The following is a 25,010-nucleotide window of genomic DNA, read 5'->3' as shown; positions in this document are numbered from 1 at the left end:
GGTTTTGGATATGACATTAGTAATCCAGCAAAAGTTATTTGAATAAAGGAAATTTGATTTTTTTGCCATCCAGTAACAGTCACGTGATTATGTCCTGCAAATAGCTCATTCGCCGACTAGCATTTCAACGACCGTCAATCAAAGAACTAAGAAAAGACTACAATATTTGAGGAAGATTTTGGACTAGATGATTAAAATCTTTAAACCAGTCTTAAGTCTTCCTGAAGATATATCGTTTTTTTTATTTCAGTTCATCGAGACATCAAACTTTCGCGGGTCGCACTTCGACATTAATGGTACTGTAGTAATCAAAATAGAATAGTAACGACCCCTTTGCAATTACTGCAAGAGGAATAACAAAATGACATGAAATTAAATTTCTTGAAAATCTCGCAACGTGGACACTATTCTAAATTCTGTTTGTATGACTCCCATCAAAAGCTCCAAAGTGCTTGGTTCTTTTTTGCTTGATGGTCTTTTCAAACGATTTATTTACTTCTTGAAGTCACGTCTTTATCATTATATTCATTTAAATTGACGTACGAGTTAGAGCAGCTTTCGTATGACTGAAGTGGGGACGACACACGCCATCAAAGTACGCACGACATCCTTTGAACCAATCAGCGCGCGTGTAAACACTTCTAAGCCAATCAAAATGGTCGGGAACGTTACGGTCACGTCATACAAAATTTGCTTCAACCAGTCATAGGCATGCTTTCAGGTCGTGTATACACTTCTACACATCATAGCGTGAAAAAGAAAGTTGTGCTGCAACTTATTCCTGGGAACCAAAAATGAAAATTATTTTAGTGTCTTATACGATTTCTTTCAAAATATTTTGATCAAAGAAAGAATAGACGACCCATTTATCTTGGGCGTAATGTTTACCCATTTCAAACCACTTGTCATTATCTTGAGAATATGATTCTTTGTTTGAGTTGTATTCATATTAATGAGTCTTCTAATGCACAACTGTTAAACAAAGAAATGATACTCTAGGGAATGACACGTGGTCTGAAATGGGAAAACATTACGCCCAAGCTAAAGAGTTCTATTGAATATCACTTTTGCGTTATTATATGTTCACAACAAACAAGGTATTTAGGCTCAGATTTCCAGCCGTGGGGGTTTCAGTACGCGCCCCTTAGAACCCCGACAGCTGGAAAACTCAGCCTACAAGGTACAGTATTATGCTTACTATTTTACAAGTAAAATCACTTTCAATGCTTCACTAAGTGGGTTGACTATGGGTGCTATTGGGTTCGGTTGATTTTAGTGGTAAAAACTTATTAGGGTAAAGGTAGCACACCTCTTCCTTTTAACCATTAGCTGTGAGTTGAAGTTTGCACACAGGTTGAAAATACTCTTACCTTTGTCGTTTTTACTTCAGTTGCACTCATTTTACTAGGATCGAAGAAAATACTTGGTATATTTGGCCCAAAGTAGATCTTGGAGTTCGTGGAAATGGATTTGTACTTGTTAAGTTCTAGATACTCCTTTGTCAGTTTAAGCTGAAGAAATAGAAGAGGAGAATAAATTTAGATTTTGCCTTGAAAAAAAAAAATTTCAATAAGGGCTAAATTAATTTTCATCAAGGGCTACATGTAATCAATGCTAACAAATTATTAGTTCTTCTATAGAATGAAGTGATTACCATAGATGTGTCACTACCCCACCCTACTCTACCCCTGAATGGGATGCTAGTCTTTTATAGGTTACCAACAGCATGTACATGTACGCTATGTATCAAACCAACAAGTAGCTTGTACTTAATAACATTAAAAAAATGCCATATAATTAATTATTATCATTATTATTATTATTATAAATAATAAAGTAAGCACAGGCAGTGTATAAGAGAGTAAGCATTAGCATCTCATCAATGCAGCCCGCCGGGCTCAATGTTGTATGAGAGTAGAATTTTTAGTTTGATTGATTGTCTTTTATTCCTCTTTAGAGTCACATTTTTATACAATGGTAAGACACATCATAGGAAATATAGTTGTACAAAATTCTTATGTAGTAATAGAGCCTGAGGGCTAAGTTAACTGGAAAGTTTTTTAGTTAGCCCCTAGTCTTTTTGTTTTTGATAGTTGGTTCTCTCCTGTGCTTTGAGGGTTTTTCTCCTGGGTTCTCTGGTTTTGCTTCCACAAAATTCAACTCCTAAATTCCAATTTAATAATGGAACGAAGGCCTGCAGGTTCGGTTAGCCACTGGCTTAAGTGCCTCCCTTGTGAAAATGGACACAGTTTTTTTCTTTAAAAGTTATAAAGTTATAAACATATTTACTTTGTTCGCATCTGCTTCTTTTTGAGCAATGTAGAAATCAGCATCAGCACGTGATTTCATTTTTGCAACATAAGTGGCATCTAAGGGAATGCAAAATTACATGGTATATTAAAAATAATTAACAAAACTCTAATACGTTATCAATAGTTTTTTATCTTTAATGTCTTTAAATATGTAGTGCAATATATAATTCTGATAACAGTAATATAGAGTTTTGAATTTTTATAAAAATAGCAAAAATAAAGACATTATAGCAGACAATATAATTTATTATAGGAGTTTTAACTAAAAAAATCTACTTTGGCATTTAAAGATATGTTTTTTTGGGGAATGGCTTTCATAGGGTAATCATGTACAGCTTACATGTGTCGGTCAACTATCACCCAACTGTTGGTCTATAGTCGGCCACTATTGGCTGTGTGTTGACTGAGCATTGGCGGACTATCGGCTGTGTGTTGATAGTCAACCGACACGTGTTTGCTGGTCATGAAGTACGCATACAAGATTACCCTATGAGAGCTATGAAGGGAAAAAAAGACATGTATGCCTTAATGCTTACCTTCAATCATGGACATCTTTTTGAGACTTTCTTTCTCCATGATTTTTTGTTGGTACTGTATTTGGGATACCATTGCTTGTTTTTCAGCCTCTGAATGGTTAAAGTAGTGTATAAATATTAAATTGTGAAGAAAAAGCATTGGACAGTGAAAGTCTTATGGAGATAGGAACAGGCGTCAGAAAGGGAGGCAGAGAGAGAATGCAGCTGGACAGACAGACAGGGAGACAGAGAGGGAGAGAGGTGGACAAGCATACTGATAATAGTAGACAGACAGACAGAAGGGAAGGAGGCAGAGAGGCAATGAAGTTGGACAAACATACTACTTGTAGCAGACAGACAGACAGAAAGAAAGGGAGACAGAGAGATATGCAGCTGGACTAAACATACAAAAACAGATGACCAGATAAATCTACCTCTAGATATGTAGTTCTAAAGGCACATAGACAGTCAGACAAACACACAGATGGATAAAATGGTAAGAAAAAGAAAACCTAGTAGTGAAAAAAAAGCTTACCAATAACAGCTTTCTTTCTTTCTGTTTCTGCTTCTTTCTCCACCACTTTTTGCTTCTGTTGTGCAATCATAAGCTTGGTCTTCTCAGCTTCCCTGTACAAAAAAAAATTTTTCATTATTCACAAAAAAAAATATCATTAACAACATTTTCTCTTTAAAAAAATGTATACTTACATTAGTTCATAATTTCTTCTGATGGCTTCAGGAATCTTTGGTTTTGTTACTCTCACAGCCTGCACACCGAAAAAAATACAATGTCTTTTGTTAGAGTTTACCAATGTCTCAGGCAAGGGGGAAGTGTTTAACTTCTGTAAAGTTCCTTCAGTTACAAGGCTGTCTCTCTCCATCATTTGAATCAGAGAGGTAAGAGGTAATGAACCCTTAAAGGTACAACAAGCATCCCTGCCCTTTTTTCAATCAGAGTATCCCCCCCCCCTTCCCTGGCATTTCTATACAAAACTACTAGCTTAACTACGATGTTTTAAGGAAGTATTCACTTTAGAATGCTTTTTTGTTACTTACATGAACAGTAAGACCAGGAGCCATTACTAACAGGTCTTTTTGAAGAGCAGATTTAAGATTTTCATCAATCTGGTCTGCAAATAAAATCCCAATTATATCTTTACTACATCTGCTCAGTTACTCTGCATATGCTGTCCATAAAGTAGCAATGATAAAAAGGTAAATTATACACCATGAAAAGATGAAGGACTAGCGTCGGAAACGTCAGTAAGTTTTTTCATCTTTTCACGGTGTATAATTTACATTTTTATCATTACTGTTTCATTAGAAACACCGACGCAGCTCACACTAGTTTTTAGCTAGTTATCTCTTCTGTTCATAAAGTACATTATTATTCAAAGATAATCAACAATTGCATAACCAATGTTTGTTGAACAGTTCTGGGATGCTAGCACTGAATGTCTTTCACTATAATCTGACTGTCAGTCAAAGAGAAACCTAAAATAAAGTACTGTACAGTACCTACCAAACAAATCGATGTAGACTTCTTGAAGAGAGTGACTGCTACAGAACTACAACAAAGCCATACAAAAATATATCATCATAAAGGAATGATATATGTTCAAATATTGGTTATCAACCATTAAATTCATCTACGAACATGACCTTGGGATTATGTGTGTTAAGCAGTCCTTGCTGGATATGCCAGTAAACACATATATTTTGATTAATCAAAAATTACTAAAAGAAATTACCTGATTCAATTCATGGTGAACTTTATTGAAAATTAAAGTTTTATCATAGTCTGCAGTGTACTTCTTTACAACTTCAAAAACTATAGAAATATTAAAATGAATTACTAAAATTGATTAAAATAATTTCTAGAATCAAAAAAAATATATAAACCTACATAAAAAAATAAAATAAAGTCTTAATTTTGAAATCAATTTACAGATGCTTCCATCTGTGACCATGGATCTTTTTTAGTGTGTGGTTGGTATTTTGGCACACACATTTATATGATGGTATTAGCACATGGTGTAGTCCTGTATGAGAGTTCTATACATTTTCTTTTCACTCACATGACAAGGCAGCCATATTGGTGTACCAAAGAATAGAAACTTTATGCACAGTTTTTGAATCAAAATAGAGTTCAATTCCCCAAGGATAGAACATGTAATGTTTTGGCACACCAAGATAGCCACTGTGACATCATGTGAAAACACTCTATACAGTATGTGTGTGCAAACATGTGATTCAAAATCTGTTGAGATATAAATAACCATGAAACAGCCGCCATCTTGATTGATCTAACAAGAGAAGTTACTGTAATAAGGAATGTTTTGTTATCATCAACCAAGATGGCGGCTGTGACAATGTGCACATGCTCTATTGATAGTCATTCTTTGAGTTATCATAGTCAATTCAAAAGTATTTGCTTACCATTTTCTGCATTTAAAATATTAACCACTTCAATCCTATCAATGTAAATCATTACACCTCCACTGAAATAAGATAAAGAATACTTTAATAAATTAAAGACATATGGACGTGTTGCAAGAAGGTTGTCTCGTAAGCATACAGTATGTTGGTTTACTTTGTTTGGTTGTTAACATTATATTTACATTTACCATAGATTTGTTTGTAAATAACATCTTTAACTGCTATCTCATTATTCCCTAAGGATTCTAATTAGTCCAAAATCTTGGATCTCTATTAAGATTTTATGGTTGAGAAAGTGTTCTTGTATATAAAAGACATGATTCCAAACTAAAAAAAACATGTCAGACTAAAAAGACATAAGTTTAGTGAACCTCATGAACTTCATGAAAAACCCTGTATGGTGTGTGATGGTTGTAAAAACAAGCTAATACCAGGTGGTCTCTTTTGCTCTCTAAAAAGTCCCACAATACAATGCAATCTCAACAACATTTTTTCCTCAACCTCGGAAAGGCTATACACCAAATCAAAATATGGTGACCAATTTGAATAACTATCGTTTTGGACTGACTATCAACTGACTAGAATCTTACGCATGTGAAAATGATTTTATGTTTCCATGTGTGGGATTAGGATAAACAAATAATGATATACAAAATATATTATTCTGTGGTTCCAGAAAAGTTCCATACCCCACCATGGAGGAACTTTGAAAAAAGGTCCCCCCCCCCCCCCACCCCTCTGGAATGTTCTTCCATACAAACCTTGTAATTTTGTTCTTCCTCTGACCCCCCACCCCCTGGGAATCTCTGATCCCCTCCATGGTGGGGTATAGGTATTTTCTGCAACTACACATTCACATTTTTACCTTGTACCACATGGGACATTTTTAACCTCATCTGTTTGTAGAGTTGATTGTACTGATCTATACGATGTGATAAATGGTGTCATGAAATGATAACCTGGCCCACTTGTACTGGCAAGAAGAGCACCACCCTAAAAATGTAGTCAAAAAAACATAGATGAAACCTTTTAAATTACAATGCCCTATGACTACTACTTTTTAGGAGAATCATTAGGGTGGTGAATCAGTAGTACGACTACCCATCTCATCTCTGGGATTGCTCGTTTGATTTTCAGACTTGGCACATGTGAGTTAGTTTCTTGATCAGCCGGCAGAGGTTGTTTCAGAGTTTGATCTGTGAGTTGGCTATGTTCTGACTTAGATCAGCCCAGAGGTTGTTTCAGGGTTCAATCTGTGAGTTAGCCCTGCCCTGATGTAGATCTCCCCAGAGATTGTTTCAGGGTTCAATCTGTGAGTTAGTCATGCCCTGACGTAGATCTGCCCAGAGGTTGTTTCATGATTCAATATGTGAGTGGGTCATGCCCTGATTTAGATGGTCCTAGAGGTTATTTCAGGGTTCCATCTGTGAGTTAGCCATGCCCTGACTTAGATCAGCCCCGAGGTTGTTTCAGGGTTCAATCTGTGAGTTAGTTGTGCACTGACTTTGATCAGCCCAGAGGTTATTAATTATTTCAGGGCATGGAAAAAATTAGAAGATATAATTGATACATGGTTTGAACATACCCTATAGTAAACTCCAACATGACCTGGCAAGTAAAAATGAAAGAATCATCCTTGAATATTGGAAATGCAAATGAAACGCAGAGTGATAAATCTGTATTACAGGACCCAGGCAACTAGTTATGATTCATGTTGTCTGGGTTTTAGCTTCCATCAATCAAATTTCCAGCAGCTTGAGTTAGTATCTTTGATTAAAATTTGCCAAACATTCTGACATCCTGTGTTTGTTTGTCATGTAATGAAAAATGGGTGTAAAATTGTATTCTTTTAATACTTTGCATTCAATATACACATTTCTAGAAAATATTTATACTTTCAAAAGAATATATAAGAATGTCAAGGACAAAAGATACGAATATGGATGGTATATAAATCATGGATTTACAAACTAAATGAAGCAACACAATGAAATCATGAATATTAATATTTTTCTCTGTGCTTGCTCACAAATATCTTTCTACCGAATATTTATCAAAGTTCAAAAAAGCTATAAAATCTTATTCTATTAAACATGATGATCCACAGAATGAATTTTATAATGCAAAATGCAATTTAAACTGAAACGTTTTCTTTTTCAAAAGAAACATAAAGCCTAGAAATTAATTAAAAGACACGCTCAAATTAATTAAGAGGCAGATATTTCAGCTTGGTTCGTGCACAATCAACAAAGGCTCAAGGCTTGATATTCACACATCTTTGAAATCTAAGATTCATTTCATGTCTGGTACTAACCTTCATCGATTTTATGTAAGGCAAAGTTAAATAAAATAGCTGTTAAAAGGACAATGATTCCTGCACCCACCGCGGCCGACATGTTGAATGAAAATATCCCAGAATGCAGTGCGAAGGGCCACTCTAGTGCCAGTCTACATATGTATTCACTCTAGCTTCCGTATTTAGAAAAATTATCCATATTTTACTGGTTTTTGGTTTTTAAATATTGACGTTCTTATTGTTTTCTTTGCTTCATTTTCTTCCTTCTGAGGATTTTTCAAGGTTTATGTTTTATTTGGAGCTTTTTCTTTCGTGTGTCAAATAGCAGACGAAGATGGGTGGGGCCAGTAGGTCTTCTAAGTCTCACCTCGTCTTTTGTCTTGCAGTCAATTCTAGTTTATAAAAATTAGGTTGACAAATCTAATGTCTTCGTGGTTATTACATTCAGTAGAATAGATAAGGAGCTTATGGGAACCAACTTTGTGTTAAAACCCTCAACTTTGAGCACCGATCGACTTGTAGTATTGAAGCTTTTTTTTAGAGAAGAGAGTCATCATATTTTTCAATCAAGTCACAACTCACCATGCTCTTAGTTAATCTTTTTGCTGACTGTTCATCAGGTGTGATGTCCAATGTATTGCTTACCCCTTCCGCCTAAAACAAATCGTTTTCCCCCTTTTTTTAGTGGAAATTGGTGTTTGCATCGACCCTCCTCGAATGCAGGGGTTTAGGCAGAGGAGAGCCAAGGAGCCCCCACCTCCCCCCTCTCACATCCTGACGCTGTAGAAACCTAAACACCTGCATATTGAAGTAATAAGTTCGAATTACCGATGCTTTGGAAACGACTTCCCCCCCCCCCCCCCCCCCCCCCCAAAAGAGGCAAAATTCTGGCTACGCCCCTGAAATAGGCGAATGTCACTTGTGAGATCGTTTTAATAAAGTGCTTCGGGACGTTGTGAAGTACTTACCTGTCGCAATATAAATGAAAATAAACTGAAACAAATCGGAAATCGCCAAGATCAGTGTTCGTAGTTAAGCTTATATTTCCATGTCAAGATTGGTCAATGGCGAGCCTTGACAGTCGTAACAGTAAGAGCGGTTCCCAAGAGCTTGTTCACCGTATTAACACCATTAATAATTTATGAAAACTTATCTAGCTGTTATATTACAGTTGAGTCCGCAATGAGATATGGCTTTTGTTTTAAGAATCATAAGAGAGGCTATTGGCCTGATACAGTGCTTGTGTCAACTTTGAGGAGAAAATGACAGTTTTACTCGACAAGTTTCAAAAGAGTTTGTCATTTATGAATTTCAGTTACTGAACGGTGTGGTCTGAACAGACGCCGTGGATTGCTTTCCGAGCAGGTGTTTCAACTAAGATTACAGACGGTTGGGAAAATAGCATGCACCTTAGATTGGTTAGCGTCTTAATTTCTTAACAAAACCGGGCGGATTTAAGGTTTTGAAAAGGAGAAGGCGAGGGAGGCAAGCAGAATGATCATGAAGTGACGAAAAAAACCCCCAGTTTTATAAATTATTTATATATCTTATATATATATATATATATATATATATATATATAAATTTTGTTATAACTCCCTGAGATCTTTTTGCTGCGGGCGCGAAGTTATCGCAAAACTATTAACAACAGATTTTTCAAATACGGAGTGGCTATTAATTTGTAGTCTTTTCAGCGAATATTTATCAACATTTTTCACTCCCGTACGAATTACTCGCGGTTGTTATTCCTACGGGAGCCGGTTCAACAAATATTTACCAACATTTTTCACTCCCGTACGAATTATTCGCGATTGTTATTCGTACGGGATTCGTCAGAAATTCTATTGCGTGACATTTCCCGCCGTGACACTGACCCTCAGACCACACGAAACACAAATTCCAAGTGTCGCGAAAGTGAGTTGCTTGCTACTGAGTACAGACTCGTCAAATAACTTTGAATCAAAACAACATCACTGACATGAATCGCCTAACTGGTCTAAACAAAAATATCGTTACGTGTGGCGTGCCGTGCCATGACCTTGATGTTTTTTAATTGGCTGATTTTCCCCCTTTTTTTGCGCAATGTGATTGGTTTGACAGTGCCATCACTTTGGCGTGACTGTGTCCCCGCAGTGTTTCGGGTATTTGATTGGATGGAGAGTAAATATTTGTGCATTGTGATTCAGTCTGCATAAGCCTTGCCATTTCACGACTGTTTTCATGCCGCCAGCTTTACACAGTCCTATGAAAACTCTCTATTCGTCGGAGAAGAGTGATTACGCAATGCCATGCACTGATTGGTTAAAGTAATATATGAAGCAAGAAAGGCGCGCACCCTGCAAAAAGCTCAGACTTAGTGCCTTGCTATCACCACCGATTGGCTAAACTAGATTTCGCGCATCGCGTGATTGTCAAACGAATGGTTGCATGGAATAAATGTTGCTCAAAGCCAAGCAAGGCTTTGTCGTTTATAATACACGCATATTGCCTCATTTTCATTCCAAACCACTAACATCCGTGTAAGATCTGCCATTGACAACATTTATACCAATCGCAGTCCGTGATATCCGAGTGTCACGGTCACGGCAGGGCAATCGTGAATATTCCGCTTCCATGAAAATTTAAATTTGCTCTTATATAATTGCATATACCATTTATTTTTTACTGCAGGGCTACGAAAACAAAATTGTTCGCCAAGTCAGCCCGGCTATAATTCTACTAGAATTAGACAATAGTTCAGACAAGCGCTTCTTTTGCTTTTCAATTCTGTTAGCTGATAACTTATCGTGGTTTGTGCCTGTTCAATCACGATTAGCGATTTAAAACAAATCTTCGAGCCGAAGTAGGAATGGGAAAAATGAAATAAAAAAGAAAAGGGAATTCGGAAATTGATATTGCCTCCCAAAGTAGAAAATTATTCCTCTTGATTTCAATTATTACACACCACTGAGGCTTGAAAATGATTTTATCCTTTTCCCCAACTCAAATTTTCTTCTAAATCAAATTCAAATTGCGTTTTTCATTTTTTTAAACATTAATATTTTCACACATATATTTCAAATTAAAAACGAAAGATTTGATAGAAAATTAATTGAAAATTAAATGAATCATCTTTTTAGTTTTAAGTTGCTGCCTATTTTTCATGATCGTGTGGTCAATATTTTTATTCTAGAAATTGAAAATAAAGACAGTTTGCTTGTCGAGACTTTAAGTAAACACTGAAATGGTAGAAGGATGTTCATTGACGGTATAATTGCAAATGATTGAGAGAACAAGAAGAAACGACCGCCAAGAATTAGCTAGTACTTATCGCAATATCTCCAAGCGACATAAATTAAGAATCAAGTCTGTCTTCCAAATGCATTCTAAAAATAGATACACAAACTAAACATTGAGCACCTTACGTACTCTAGTGACTCTCCGCCTATTTAAGAAGCTAAGAAGTTTTATTTGTCTTATTGGAATTAACTCCTTTTTTCTAAATCAAATACCCGATAATCTTTACCATCAAATCTTTCGCGGTTTTCATTTTTTTTTTTTTTTTTTTTTAATAGAAATATTTCCATCCTTCTAGTAATCAAAACCATTTTTCAGCCATATTTTTCGTTTGTTTTCGTTGTAGTTTACTGCGGCCTTCTTTTCTAAGAAATGTAGTGTCATTGATCGAACGACGCTGGCCTTTTCACCAGGACAACGCTGAGTTTCCGATAGATTTTCTGATTAAACCAGTATTACAGTTGGCCAGGTGTTCAGAGACATTTAGTTTTCCATCACATTCACGATGACAAAGTCCGGTATAGTACCTCCCAAACACCCGAGAATCTGGGCAAGTTTCTGTTTGCCTTACATTTTTAATCAATGTTATAGCATTCATAATAGGCACTAAAAACTTAAGCAACAGAATTTAACACGAATTATTATTAGTGGTTCATCGATTGGATTTATTAAGTTTTTCTTGTTAAAAAATATGGAATATCGATTGGTTATGTAGGCACGTGACCTGTAAGAGTAATCGATAATATTGTGCTTGGGCTGTGAAGTTCTTTGCAAGCAAATATGGCGGCGAGTCACTGTCCGAGATCTTTTCACGACACATATGATCTTAAGGAAGAGCTTGGAAAGTAAGTTTTCTCGTTGCTCGCTCATGATTTATCCTGTGTGTGTGTCACTGAGTGCTTTTCGTATACGAATAATATTTTTTCGCTTATTTCTCAATACAGAGGTGCATTCAGTATAGTTCGTAGATGCATTAATAAAGAGACAAGGGTCGAATATGCTGCCAAAATTATCAACACAAGAAAACTTTCAAGTAGAGGTGCGTATTAAACACTTTCTATGTGACTCGATTTTGTTTTCTTTCTCGATAAACTCGCCAAGGTCTTACTAAGCCGTGTATCGACTCTCCGGTCTAGTAAGACACTTGTGATTATTTTTTTCTTCCAGAATCCTATTGTTTATATTCATACAAAATAGTGAAGTATAAATTTATCCAGCCCATTTTATTGAACTACGAAACAGAGAGTTCGATTTGCCGATGTTCTTCCTTTAACAATATTTTTCCCCCACTAAATATTTGCCGTAAAGTAAAATCAAAGTGAGTGTTTTGAAACAGAACCTGAAGCACTGAGGATCATCTTTTGGGGTTTCGGTTATGGTGTTGCCATCCTAAAACAACTCTTCAGCTAAGAACCCTGGCGTTCTTGAACGCCTTATATTTTCTTTTAGATTGAACTCCGGGTCATGCCAAATGACAGTTCAGTTTCACCTTTTTCGTTTACAATACGAATTGTACTTAGAAATCCTGTAAGTATTAATGCCTATTTTTCCCTTTTGTTTCTTAGATCTTCAAAAATTGGATAGAGAAGCAAGGATTTGTCGTCTTTTAAAGCATTCAAATATTGGTAAGCTCTTAAACTCCCGTAGTTTCGCTTCGAAGAGGATTAGAATTATAGTTGAAGCTTGTGTTTCTCGAATGATTTAGATTATTTCAATCAATTTCGACCGTTTCTAAATCGCTCAGCGTTAAAGTTGAAATAAATTGACTCGAAGTTTTCTCAGACTCGTGCAAAGGGACTTCTTGACTACTAGACGCATAGTATATATATTTTCTAAAGTTATCGCCGATTCCCTTTGACCTCAAAGATTTGAAGTTTCGTTATTTTTGGTTGGAAAAGTCCTTACTGCATATAATTCTTTCAAAGTTTTAATTGAATTTAGCATCTCTGTTCACTGAAACATGAAGCTTTCCTGATGTCTGATATTTTTTCGATTAGTTTGTTTTGCTAACTTTGAATGATGTGAAAAATTCATTTGTTCTAACAAGAAGTAAACAATTTTCGTTCAAACCGTGGACTTCATCAATTAAGGCAACTTTCCTTATTTACATTTATGTTGAGACAGAATGCTTTACCACGAGAAGGTGTGTGTGTGTGTTTTTTTCTTCAATTTATTTTCATCATTTAAACTTTCTCGAGAAAGTTTACCCGTGTATAAATCAGGAACCCATTTCAATGCCGGAAAAATATTTACAGTGAACCCATTTGAGTGCTGCTGTAGAACTAACTTAAAGGAGTTTCCTTGATATTTTGTGTACAATTTTTGGAATAATTAGTCCATAACGGCAGGTTTCGAATACAGGTCATATGATAGTAAGAAACAAGTCCCCTACTGATCAAGTAAGACGCTAAAATTGAAGCCCGTTAGTATTTTTCTTTGCTTTTTAAATTTACTGTATTGGAATACAGGAAAAAAAAAAAAAAAAAAAAAAGAAAGAGAAATAGAACATTGCAGCTCTTTATAAGTAGGTCTATGATTTGCATACAACTTTTTAAGGACTTATGAATATTTTATTCCAATCAGAAACCATCCATTAAGTTCCAAACATAAACAAAATGGTTCACTGAACCCAGACTAAACTTTGGCCATGTGTCTAAAAATAATCCAATTGCATTTTTATGTGTTATCAATAAAAATATGTTATTAATTAATACTTGTTCTGACATCCTTCAAATATCTTATTTTATAGGCGAGCAATTACAGGTGTTTTATTCTAGAATGTTATGTAAATTTTGACAAGTTTCTATATATGACTCCTAAATATTTCTCATTTATATATAATCATCAAAAACCAATATTAATCATGATTTGAACTTAGTGGTTCTGTATTTCAATTTCCACCAACCCCATGCTGGTTAACAGTAAGGTTGACTCATAACAACTTAATCAAAGTCTGTAGACCAACTTGTGTGAAAGGTAACAGAGCCAACAATCTTTCTGATGAACTTACTTAACTCTTATGGGTTTTTGGACCATTAGAGATATTTTTTGGACTTTCCTATCCCATTTGAGAAAAGTTAAGTTCAATTGACCATGTTTGCAAAATCTACTGCATCTGGATTGATAGTAATCTTGATAGCTTATTCAGCCAAAAATTAATTTTGTTCTTATAGTAAAATTATTTTTTGAACTGCGGTTTTAAAAAAATTCATAAAAGGTATGCACATGTAGTATATATTGTCTTTTACGAAACTCAGATCAGTACTTTTCTGGTTATTTAACTCGTGTATAATAAAATCTTCTGTATAATCTATACCTAGATGGAGCCAAAGAGACTGTCTACAACCAGTCTTCATATAAATAGTGGACTAAAGTTCTCTTGACTCAGCAGGTTTTTTTGCATTTCAATTATTATTTTATATTAAATTTTGCCTTAAGGTTTGTTAAGTTAAAACAACTTCTCTGAAGCCTCACAGCTCCTAAAAATCACTGATACCGGCAGTTTGTTTTTTATTGAACCAAATTAAAAAACTTGTGCAATACCAAGTTGTCAAATACTGCATAATAAATGACATATTACCAGATGGAAAATTAAGAAAAGAGGAAAGAAAAAACATCCTGCATTGACATATATTGGCTACATTATTAAAGACATGTCCCTGGTTATGCTCTAAGTTTTTACTTTAAAATGCTACTATTGTCAAAATAATTTATCAAAATGACAACCTTTTGAAATAGATATATTAATCAGTATATTCAACATCATAGTGGATGATTTTTCTTTCACCATTGATAAAGATTTCTTTCAGATGAACAAAATTGAAGAATTTAATTTTTTTTTGGCTGTTTATTATGACCAAGGTCAAGATTAAGGAAGCGATTAATGCAACTGTCATTTAACAATAAGAATAAATTTTCTGATGTTCTGGGGATAATTTTACCAGTTTGGAATAGATAGATCAATAAAAGATAAATAATAATTTCTTTAATTTCTTTAGTTTTTACATTATTGATTCAGCACACTTTGGAATATATTTGATTATGTTTTCTGGTGCAAAGTGTAATTAATTAGGAAATTTTTAAAAAAATGATCAGCATTTGTATATTTATTTAATTAGCTAGCTTTTACCTCAGATGGAATTATAAACATAAAATAAAAAGTTACAAAAAGATGAAAAGTAAAATAAGGAAAACCGTCACAGGTTTACCAAATTATGTTGATTTCTAAAGATAAAATTAAATGATTATTTTTAAAACAATATGTATAAAGCTTACACCTTGCAACACAAAGGTAATTATTGTAATGAATATCCCTTGATACATTTTGATTCATACTATTTTCTATATTCTGCAATTATCAATTTAGTAGGTCACTCGTAAAGGTTTCTCATAGTAGCCCCATGAAGCCATAAGGCTTTGGTTCTTGGAGTGTAAAGAGGGATCTAAGGTGTTCTTTTGACAAAACTTTACTAATAGCACATTGTGACATCCTTGCGAAAGGAAACTTTGAGGGCTATCAAATTAGCATCTGACAAAATTCTCCTGGTTCTGAGCTCTTGTAGAGTAGGTTGTAAATGAATGTAAGCTGTTAAAGAAGGGCCTCAATTTATAATTTCTAATGAAAAGTTTTCGAAAAACTGTGTGTGTGGGATAATAGCTCCCTACATGTACAGTAGCTCATAACGAAGGATAAAATAGAATAGAATAGCTAGTATATTACTTCACATACTGTACTCAAGGAAAGTGGTAAAAAAATTTAAAAGCACCTGACTTGTCAAAACTCTTTTTATCAGGTTCACAATTATCACAATATAAAATGCATAATTATAATATTATAAAAGCAGATGCAAACCCTATTGACAGTCACTTGCTTTAACGCTGTAGTCTCTAAAAGGAAGCTTTTCTTTACTTTGAATTCAGTATATGTTAAATGTACAAATTGAAAGGAAAAACAGGGAATATTTAGTATAACAAAATTATTTTTTAAACCTTGTATCACACCTGTAGTACGAAATGTATGTATTACCACAGGTTATGTATATAATGACATAATGAGAATCTTATTATAAGAACTGTACAGTTAATGTAAAGTTAGACTCAATTTACAACACAAGCGTGAAAGATCTTGACAACTATGGATTGCAGTAATTATATAAATGGGAAACTAATGAGGAGGAGTGTATAGTGAAGATGATACAAGTAAATTAAATTATGATAGAACTTTAGGTTTTCATCTTATTTATTTCTTAACAATTCTTAATGGGCTTTCCAGTTTTTTTTCCTTTAAGATCATGGTCTGTATAGTCTGTGTATAAAGTATTGTGTAATCATATACCATCTTTATCTTGTACATCTTAAACAATTCACACCATATCACTTTTAAAATTTTGAGTAAAAAAAATTCAACAATTCTAAAAAGCTTTGCTTTTTTCACTTTTTCTTCAATCGATATTATATATTTTTAAATAATAAATTTGAAATTAATGTATTATATATATACATGTAAGTTTATGTTTGTGTGATGCTAATCTCACATCTAGGAAATAAGAATCTTTAATTTAGAAATTTCATAAAGGGCTTGGGGAGTGTCAGTGTCTATTGACATATTGGCGAACCACATAACATCATAGTAATTTTATTTATTTTGTAATATATTTTTTACTAATCTTTCTTTGATTTTTTGAGAGATAAGCGAAGATCATGGGAAAGTAAGGGATATTTTTCAGTGGTATCACCACTGTGACTCAGGTTTGATTCCTGAACTCATTATTTTTAGTTTTTTCTTGTGCTTTGAGGATATGTCTCTGAGGTCTCTGGTTTTCCTCATCAGCAAAACTTAGCAATATCTCTAAATTCCATTTGGATTCAGTGGATGATGAAGAGCCACTCTATGAAAACACCCTTCTCAAATCAGTTTAATTTGCCTTTACAAAAAAAAAAAAAAAAAAAAGAAGAAAGAGACAGAGACAGAGACAGAGAAGGAGAGAGAGAACAGGCAGTATTAGCTGCAGAGTAATACTATATGTTTATATTGTATTTCTCTTTGCAGAAATAAAGTAATTTATTATAATAATAGTATGTATAGTGAGGAAACTCAAACCGTGAATGATCTGTTCAAGTTTTTTCCTAGTTATTATTTCCTGAATGTTCTGCTATTTTATACCCTCTAACATGAAGCATTGAGTCCAAATACACCGAGTAATCATTTAAAATAAATCTTGTTTCTATTTGATTGGCTCAAGGGATAATTGATTTTACAGTATGTATGCACGATTTTAAAAAATAGAAAAAAACCCAAAGTTTGTTTTCATGGTTAAAGTAAATCCTCACTGTTATAAAATGTTTGTGTCAAATCCTATAAAAATTCTCCTTCCTCTTCCAAACTATCATTTGTGATTAATGTTATGATAATTGTAACTAGCTTATTAGGAACACTGAATTATGTTTCCTTATGTCTTAAATGTTTCCTTTTTACTGACACTTCTGACCAAAGCAGAAATTTTTATTATCTATATTGTCTTGGTGTCAGAATGTGATGGAGACTTCCAGTCTCACATTTGAGTGACATTAACCTTTTTACTACAGCGCTGTCTATATATGTATTGATTTTAAAATATGATAACTTATTATAGGTATATATGCTATGAGACAAAGAAATGTTTTTGTTTTTGCATTTTCAGCTTTGTTCACTAGTTTTTTTAGTCTCCCTCACATCTGTTTTTAGTGTCGGTTCCGACACTAAAAACGGATGCGAGGGAGACTACTAGTTTTTCCATTCACTTTGATTTGATAAAATAGTTTGCATATAGAAAAGGATATCAAATGTATAAAAAAATTGCCTGACATTGATCTCTTGCTTACAATTCATGGTTGACATTATTTTTAGTTAACACCTTTTAAATAAAATGAAATTTCTTTTAAGATGTACTTTTGTTTCATATTTTTTTAATCAGTATCCTAAAAGTTAGAATTATAATATCAGCTGTTCTTATTATTAGTTGTATTAGAATCACTTCAGCTGTTCCAAATCTCGAGGATAATTTCAGTAAAAGCCTTGCTATTTGTTCTGGGTCTTTATATCTTATCAGCAGGAACCTATATACTGTATATCAGTCTGCCATTTAATATTAATATTAATAGTTAGCTGATTTACATTTATCAAATGTATATATACTATGATTGGGTCCATAGCTAATATTAAACTGTAGTCCATTTTTGCAAATATAAAATATAAGTTATGCGATATAAATGTTAACAAAGTTTTCAGAGCAAAAGCCATTCTAGTATCGGAGCAGCAATTGTTTGTATGGTCAACTAATGCACTAAGTTGATTGTCAATCATTGACCATTGTCCATAAATGGTTGATCACTGTGGATCAAACTTATCATAAAACTGCTTTCAAAATATTTCTCAAACATGTATTATAGATGTTTTTGTGTTTTAGAAGCCAATTTAAGCTGATGCTGGCTTTGAATCACTAAATAAATATGGACAGGACAATGATTTTCAAGATTTTTTAATCAATTTTTCACTTTTTCTGCTCATTTATGTTTCAATTCTAGTGCGACCTTTAATGCTGACTGGATGAATTGTTTGGTATATTACTTTAACAATAAGCTATTAATTTTTAATCATGGTGTCTTGAATTTTTTCTCGCAGTAAGACTTCATGCAAGCATAGCAGAAGAGGGTTATCATTATTTGGTATTTGATTTGTAAGTATCAAAGTTAAGTTGACCTTTCTCTGAAGTAATTATGTTTTTGGGGGAGGGGTAAGAGAAAGAAGGAAAGAGTTTCTAGGGGGGGGGGGGGGGGGGGGTCTTAAAAAAAATTCAAAATTTTAATTCAGCACAAAGTGTGAGAAACATATATGTACAATTCTCAAATTGTTTCCACTTTTAACAAAAGGTTCAAAAGCTGATGAAGACTATCCAAGCAGTCTAAAATATATAAACCACAATCTTTAAATATTATAATGAGAGAGAATTACACCTTACATCTGAATATTTTATGATCTTAACTATGAACTAAGGAATAAGCCACTTGGGATATACAACTGTATTCATAACTTAATGATAGTCAATTTGGCATATATGGGAGCTTAGCTTGAGTTTCATACCAGTGTATAATCTTGCATTATTATATATATTTCCCATGTAAAATTGATTTAGTCCTAATTTCATAATAACTAGACCAGGCGAACTCCAGATGGCTGTGTTTTTGGTTTCCATCAATGGAGGCCTGGGGTGGCCACCCTTTAAGATTTTGTTGTATGGTATAATGAACATTGAAAAACATAGGACCCCCACTATTTTTGACCAAGTGCTGATCCCCAATATTTTTTATCTTTTTATGGGCCTGTATTTAGCACCTCCCAAAACCATATTTTATAACTTTTATTTTTAGAGTAACTGGTGGTGAACTTTTTGAGGATATTGTGGCTAGGGAATACTATAGTGAAGCAGACGCAAGGTAAGAAGCAAAAAAAGATATGATTTTAAACACTGATTATTTGACAGTTTGTCGCTCAGGTTAATTGACTTTTTTATTTATCTTTGAAAAAAATTTTCAACCATGTTGTCTGCACCTACTTTAAATCGGGTAGGTGTATATATATTGCGGGTAGGTGTATATATATTCATATTTATTTATTCTTATATTTATATAGTTACATATTTTCAATCTATTTTTTGTGTGTGTGTGTGTGTGTATTTTACACAGCTCCATTGTAAATAAGTTTTAACTTTATGGATTCTGTGTTAAATAAAGTTTATTATTAGTTTATTATTATTACTCATGTCTTGATTAAAAAAGATTTAAATTGAAAACGTAAAACAATATTTCGAAGCACTAAATTAAAACTGCATGTTTTGATTTTCAGCCATTGTATTCAGCAAATATTAGAGAGTGTTCAACACTGCCATGCAAATAATGTCGTTCACAGAGATTTAAAGGTGGGTGTATCTTAACATCTAGAATATGAAGGGTGATGAAGGGCAAGATATAGTCGAACTTCCATGAGAGTGTGGGTGGGATTTTTTTCAAACAGTTAAAACAAATAACTGACATTTGGCCTAAAAATTAGTAGTTAAATGACAAATAACCTGAAATTACATAGTAGTTAACAGTTAACTGATATTTCATTATTTTGGCCGGTGTGTTTTTAAGAGTTATTAAATTATTCAAAGTTAACTGACAACTAACTTAAATATTAGTAGTTTTGACTGACAATCGGGTAACCCCATCCACATCCACTTCTATAATAGTGGGGTTTACAGCAGCTATGTTGTAGGGTATATAGGAATTTTATTTCCCACAATTACATAAAATTTGTATTAATTAAGCTTGTCTTATCCCACAATATGGCTGCCATCAAATTGTTTAAACGAAAATAAATTTTGGAAATAAGTTGATGATTTCTTGTTTGTACTTTAAAATTAGAACTGTACTTATCACTTAAAGTTTAAAAAATACTTATTAGATATTATTAGCAGATAGTAAAAAAAATAAATAAATAAATTTTACTCACCGAAAAACAATCAGGAACCCTTTCCTTCGAAAACAACTTATACTTTTCAAAGGTTTTCTTGGCGGGAAAGTTTTGGCGGGAACAGACGCGTTCGCGCTTCAAAATACGGCGACATTTATAAAATTATTGACGACATATTTTCGGTTTGAATTTTTCATAAATTTATAAAATAAAGACAAAAATTCAACTTCCTAAGCAATTTCTGTTATGCGTTCTGCTAAAAAGATAAAATAAATAGATGTAAAAAGTAGGAAAAATCATTTAAAAGAACTTTTTTATATTTTTAATTTGGACCGAAAACTTTTTTTTTTCGTTTTATAAAAATGACGTCATTTCCCCCTTCTTTTTCTTCTTCAGCCTGAAAATCTACTCCTTGCCAGCAAAGAAAAAGGTGCCATTGTTAAACTAGCAGATTTTGGCTTGGCTATTGAGGTAGAAGGAGATAAATTAGGATGGTATGGTAAGTAAAATGAAAATTTCACTTGAAAAAAATTTCACAAAAAATGTTTGTCTGAAACCAGATTGACCAGATTTGATATTTCAATGATAGTAGAAGTGGTCGTTTCCAGTGTCGTTTCTTGCTCTCAATCCTACATAATTTTGATTTCTTTCAGGGTTTGCTGGGACTCCAGGATATTTATCACCCGAAGTGTTAAAAAAAGAACCTTATGGAAAAGCTGTAGATTTATGGGCTTGTGGTAAGGGCCTTCCTTCTAGCTTCCTGACTTCAAAATCCTCAGAGTTGCTTACATTTATCGAGTCGGCGTTAATCAGTCTTGCTGGGTGACGTCCATTGGCAGACCCAAGCAAGTGTTTCCCTTCGACTTTCGATTCTTCGTATAAATCTTTATGTCGTTAAAAGTTTTGCAATATACTGAAAGGCATGTTTTGACGTCATATTAGTCCGGCGCCTTGACGTATGATGCCCACGTAGTCAAAGTGTTCGGCATGAACTGAGAAAATAATTTGTTGGGAATTCCTGCATCCCACGTATTAAAAGCTTTTACGTTCTAGTTTAATTACTGTGACCTTGGACTTCCAGACGGGGCTTATATATTTCACAAGTTCGAAAATTTTAAAATATTCTTCAAGTTCAGCTGTTTCTGAATTGACCCACAATGCACTGCAGTATTGGATAATTGATAGGTTTCTATCAAGGTGTTAACATTGTGTTTTCTAAGAATTAATTTCGTATTTTCCTTTGATTTTCAGGCGTGATTCTTTACATTCTGTTGGTTGGTTACCCACCCTTTTGGGATGAAGATCAACACAAGTTGTATGCGCAGATCAAGGGTGGTGCCTATGATGTATGTACTCTTTTCTCCTTTCACTCCTGCTGTTCTCCTGGGCCCGGTTGTATGAAGGGGGAATAGCGCTATCCAATGGATAAATTCTTAGCCAGTGGAAAAGTCAATGCTATTATCCGATAAATTTATCCACTTGATAAAATGTATCCGTCGGATAGCGATAACCACCCTTTGCACAACCAAGCCCTAATGTAGTTCTTTTTTTATTGAGCTTATTTTTACTGTTATTTTCTACAGTGCCCCAAATTCAGTATATTTTTTCCTTATTATTACAATACTATAATTATATTATATTATTTTTACATCTGTAGTATAAATCATAAAATCACAATGGTCCCGTTACAAATGTAGGGATAAAGGAAGAAAGAAATAATACACAAGAAAATGACATGCGACAGTATTTTATGAGCCTCGTACATAGAAATAATGATTACGCTGTTGTTCTCAGCAACATTAAAAAGACTTGAATATAGGCAAAGATAAAAAGAATATCAAGTAGCCATGTCTCATATCGGCTAAGTAATCCTTCACGAGAAATCCAGTCCAACCAATCAGATTTAAAACGTTTTGTCAGATATGAAGATCATCATTGACTTTTCAAGATTGAAAATAAAATTGTTAAACGAAAATCTCATTGGAAAAGAAAATAAAGTAAGCATTTCTCCTTTTAAGTCTAAATATCTCAAGACATTATCAAAACTTGTGTTTTAATAAGTAAAAATATTGAAATAATTAATGCGCATTTCCCTAACTTCAAGCCGGGTTAAATATCAAGTCGCCTGGAAAATACTTAATTTTTTAAAAATATATTAACGTGACAGTACGTGAATTATTTTGAGTTTCTTCAAAACTCCAACAAATCAAATTGTTTTTGCAATTTTTCTGGTGCTTATGTTTTTATTTTCATTCATTCATTCATTCTTTTCTCTTTTTCTAGTATCCATCTCCTGAATGGGACACAGTTACAGACGAAGCCAAGGTAACCATGGAAACTAGTTTCAAATAATTCACATTATTGTTTTGCATTTCAAGGATGTTAAGAAGGACATAGGATGTTCATCAGGGTATAGCTTCATTTCCGAAACGATTAACGGAAAATCTCAAAAACGCACAAGCCGTCGGGGCATTTGAAGTTTATTTTCCTGTTAAAATTTCCTGCGCAGACGTGAAATATTGCACGAATGATATTTACCAAGCAATATCAAGCGGTTAGTCAATAGTCTTTGAGTAGGATGATGAGATATCGCTTTTTGAGAATAGGAAATAAGAGTATATTTCGTATAACTGTAAAACGGCACGGGACACTGCGCCACCACGAGACGAAACTGACGATATCCCGCGAACCAATCCCTACGCGCAAAATCACTGATAAACCAATCAAAATGCTCTGACACGCATTGTCACAGTCACGGTACGACACGTATCGTGAGTTAGCACGAATTTATTTGTTTTCTAGGATCTTATCAACAGTATGCTTACAGTTGATCAAACCAGACGAATTCATGCTCACGAGGCACTAAGACACCCTTGGATTGTGGTGAGTAAATACTTTGAGTGAATATTCTTAGGAAATAATCCTCTTTAATGACAATGTAGCACGCATCGAGAAAAATCTATTGTCCACTTTTGTCTTTAAATGTTATCACTTGTTCTTGTCGACTTGTTAGATGTGTTTAATTAATTGTCTGTATTCAACACATTCAAAAATCTCATTCCCATTACCTCTGCATGAGTATCGGATTTTTCGAGAAAGAAGTATTCTTTCATTTCTTAATTCCAATTCTTATTTTTTCTCTTTCTATTTTTCATAAATTCCAAAATATTTTTATTTATATTTTGGTAAATATTCGTATTTTTTCCTTTGAATTTTAATTTTTTTGGATATTCTCAGTCCCTCTTAATCTCTTTTTTACCCATTTTTACTTCTCTGCAATGAAACTTCATTGTTCATTTTATTTTATTTTTTCAATAAAAGTTATGAAATAAATTTAGTGTTTATTTTATAAAGTTGGCCATTTCCTAGTTTCTAAAGTCAATAATCATTGATGTCATATGTATAATTGCCGGTCAACTAGACGTCATTTTTAAAACTTCTTTCTCCTGTATCTAAGTGCTTAAATACGCGCTTCGACGCCTGCATAATTGACTAAAGACATTGCCAATTTACACCATTTCCCCAGTTCCTCTCAAATACATATCACTGTCTGCCTTTCGCAGTCAGTATAGACATCGTGCTATCACTACGCATAAATTGAATGCTCTTCTGTTATGTTTTAGAACCGAGAACGCGTCGCATCCAAAGTTCACCGCCAAGAGACGCTTGACGGGCTGAAGAAGTTCAACGCAAGAAGAAAACTAAAAGTAAGGCATTAAATTTTTATATAACAAGCTTAATCATCCCTGGAATAGCTTTTTTAAAGGATATTCCTGGCCGGCCTCGCCATTTCCTGCCGTGGCAAAATATATAGAATTGGAGATTATTTGAGTCTTTACTCTCTTCCTCGGGAACAACAAGCCCGAAAATTTGCTCCTCGAATACTAAGGGAAATATTTCTAAAAAATAGGGAAACTGCTAGGTACTTGCCTTTTGTGTATATTTTCATTTTATTGACATAAGACAAAAATTGAGCGCCAACCAGTTTTGACACGAACCGAGTGTCGTACCTAATGCTGTTTACCTACATGTCCACATAGACTTCTATCCGTTGCCATATTAATGAATCAGCTTTGGTGACAGTACCAACTTAAATTTTGAACTTGGCCGACGTGAAGTTGGATGTTATGAAACTGACATTTTGTCATCGTAAAAGGGAAAAAAAATTCGCGTTATCTAAGGGTATCACACGAAATTGATCTAATCAATCCCACCAATAGCAATGCATTAAGGTAACGGTTACGTATTACTGGGCAATTAACATACTAATTCCTTCAAAAGCAATGGTCTGTCCAATGCTTTCAAACGTCGAAAAAAAAAAAAGAACAGAGCTCGACTATATATTTATTTATCTATGCATCGACTAAAATCCTAGATTTTCATTCGTACGCTCGACATAACGTTGTTGTCGTTTTTCTTTGAAAAAATTGAAACTCTCATGCTGCCAATGCATGGTCACGTGATCTTTGGTCCGTTTTATTTAGGTTGCCATATTGACCACGATTTTGGCGACTTCAAACTTCAGTTCAATTGCTGGAGGTATTATATTAATAGAGATTAAGATCATTTAGCTGCTGTTCTTAGGGAACCAGCTTAATGGTCTGTGAAGACCATGGTTTTGCAGCTTTGCGCCTCTGCTCTTGGCTCAAAATTTGTTTCAATCTTAGATTTAGCAAAGTAAA

General features: G+C 33.9%; 2 protein-coding genes across 5 annotated transcripts in view; one reads left to right on the top strand and one right to left on the bottom strand.

Moving 5' to 3' along the window:
- Window positions 1-60: 60 nt before the first annotated feature.
- Window positions 61-7,674, bottom strand: LOC116289434 (erlin-1). The gene is made up of 13 exons (XM_031696363.2): window positions 7,581-7,674; window positions 6,852-6,874; window positions 6,132-6,259; window positions 5,267-5,328; window positions 4,579-4,658; window positions 4,350-4,395; window positions 3,884-3,957; window positions 3,536-3,594; window positions 3,363-3,454; window positions 2,849-2,938; window positions 2,290-2,369; window positions 1,371-1,511; window positions 61-781 (listed from the first exon to the last, which is right to left on the bottom strand). The coding sequence occupies exons 1-13, from the start codon at window positions 7,660-7,662 to the stop codon at window positions 776-778; spliced, it is 963 nt and encodes a 320-aa protein (XP_031552223.1). The 5' UTR covers window positions 7,663-7,674; the 3' UTR covers window positions 61-775.
- Window positions 7,675-11,601: 3,927 nt separating this feature from the next.
- Window positions 11,602-25,010, top strand: part of LOC116289403 (calcium/calmodulin-dependent protein kinase type II alpha chain) — a 23,543-nt gene continuing 10,134 nt past the window's right edge. For 2 of the 4 annotated variants that reach the window (XM_031696313.2, XM_031696310.2), the window contains exons 1-13: window positions 11,602-11,683; window positions 11,783-11,877; window positions 12,404-12,463; window positions 18,499-18,553; window positions 19,245-19,310; window positions 19,720-19,792; window positions 20,725-20,827; window positions 20,982-21,065; window positions 21,580-21,674; window positions 22,612-22,653; window positions 23,131-23,211; window positions 23,952-24,035; window positions 24,813-24,867. In XM_031696313.2, the coding sequence (XP_031552173.1) occupies window positions 11,619-11,683; window positions 11,783-11,877; window positions 12,404-12,463; window positions 18,499-18,553; window positions 19,245-19,310; window positions 19,720-19,792; window positions 20,725-20,827; window positions 20,982-21,065; window positions 21,580-21,674; window positions 22,612-22,653; window positions 23,131-23,211; window positions 23,952-24,035; window positions 24,813-24,867 (958 nt within the window). In that variant the 5' untranslated portion in view covers window positions 11,602-11,618. The remainder of the gene's footprint in view (window positions 11,684-11,782; window positions 11,878-12,403; window positions 12,464-18,498; window positions 18,554-19,244; window positions 19,311-19,719; window positions 19,793-20,724; window positions 20,828-20,981; window positions 21,066-21,579; window positions 21,675-22,611; window positions 22,654-23,130; window positions 23,212-23,951; window positions 24,036-24,812; window positions 24,868-25,010) is intronic. The other 2 variants (XM_031696314.2, XM_031696311.2) reach the window with 1 other exon arrangement.

The sequence above is a fragment of the Actinia tenebrosa genome, unplaced genomic scaffold (assembly GCF_029948245.1).
Source record: "Actinia tenebrosa isolate PJP-AT-01 unplaced genomic scaffold, QUT_ActTen_1.0 PGA_scaffold16__25_contigs__length_10494907, whole genome shotgun sequence".
Taxonomy (NCBI): Eukaryota; Metazoa; Cnidaria; class Anthozoa; order Actiniaria; family Actiniidae; genus Actinia; species Actinia tenebrosa.
This window is presented reverse-complemented; position numbering and strand designations above follow the sequence as displayed.

Bases quoted from the DNA above. Each gene is read 5' to 3' on its own strand.
- LOC116289434 (XM_031696363.2), bottom strand. From the start codon at position 7,662: ATGTCGGCCGCGGTGGGTGCAGGAATCATTGTCCTTTTAACAGCTATT. The intron at 3,958-4,349 runs GTAGGTACTGTA...TTTTATTTGCAG, and splicing joins AGTCTACATCGATTTGTTTG to ACCAGATTGATGAAAATCTT. The intron at 3,455-3,535 runs GTAAGTATACAT...TTTTTTGTACAG, and splicing joins AGAAGAAATTATGAACTAAT to GGAAGCTGAGAAGACCAAGC.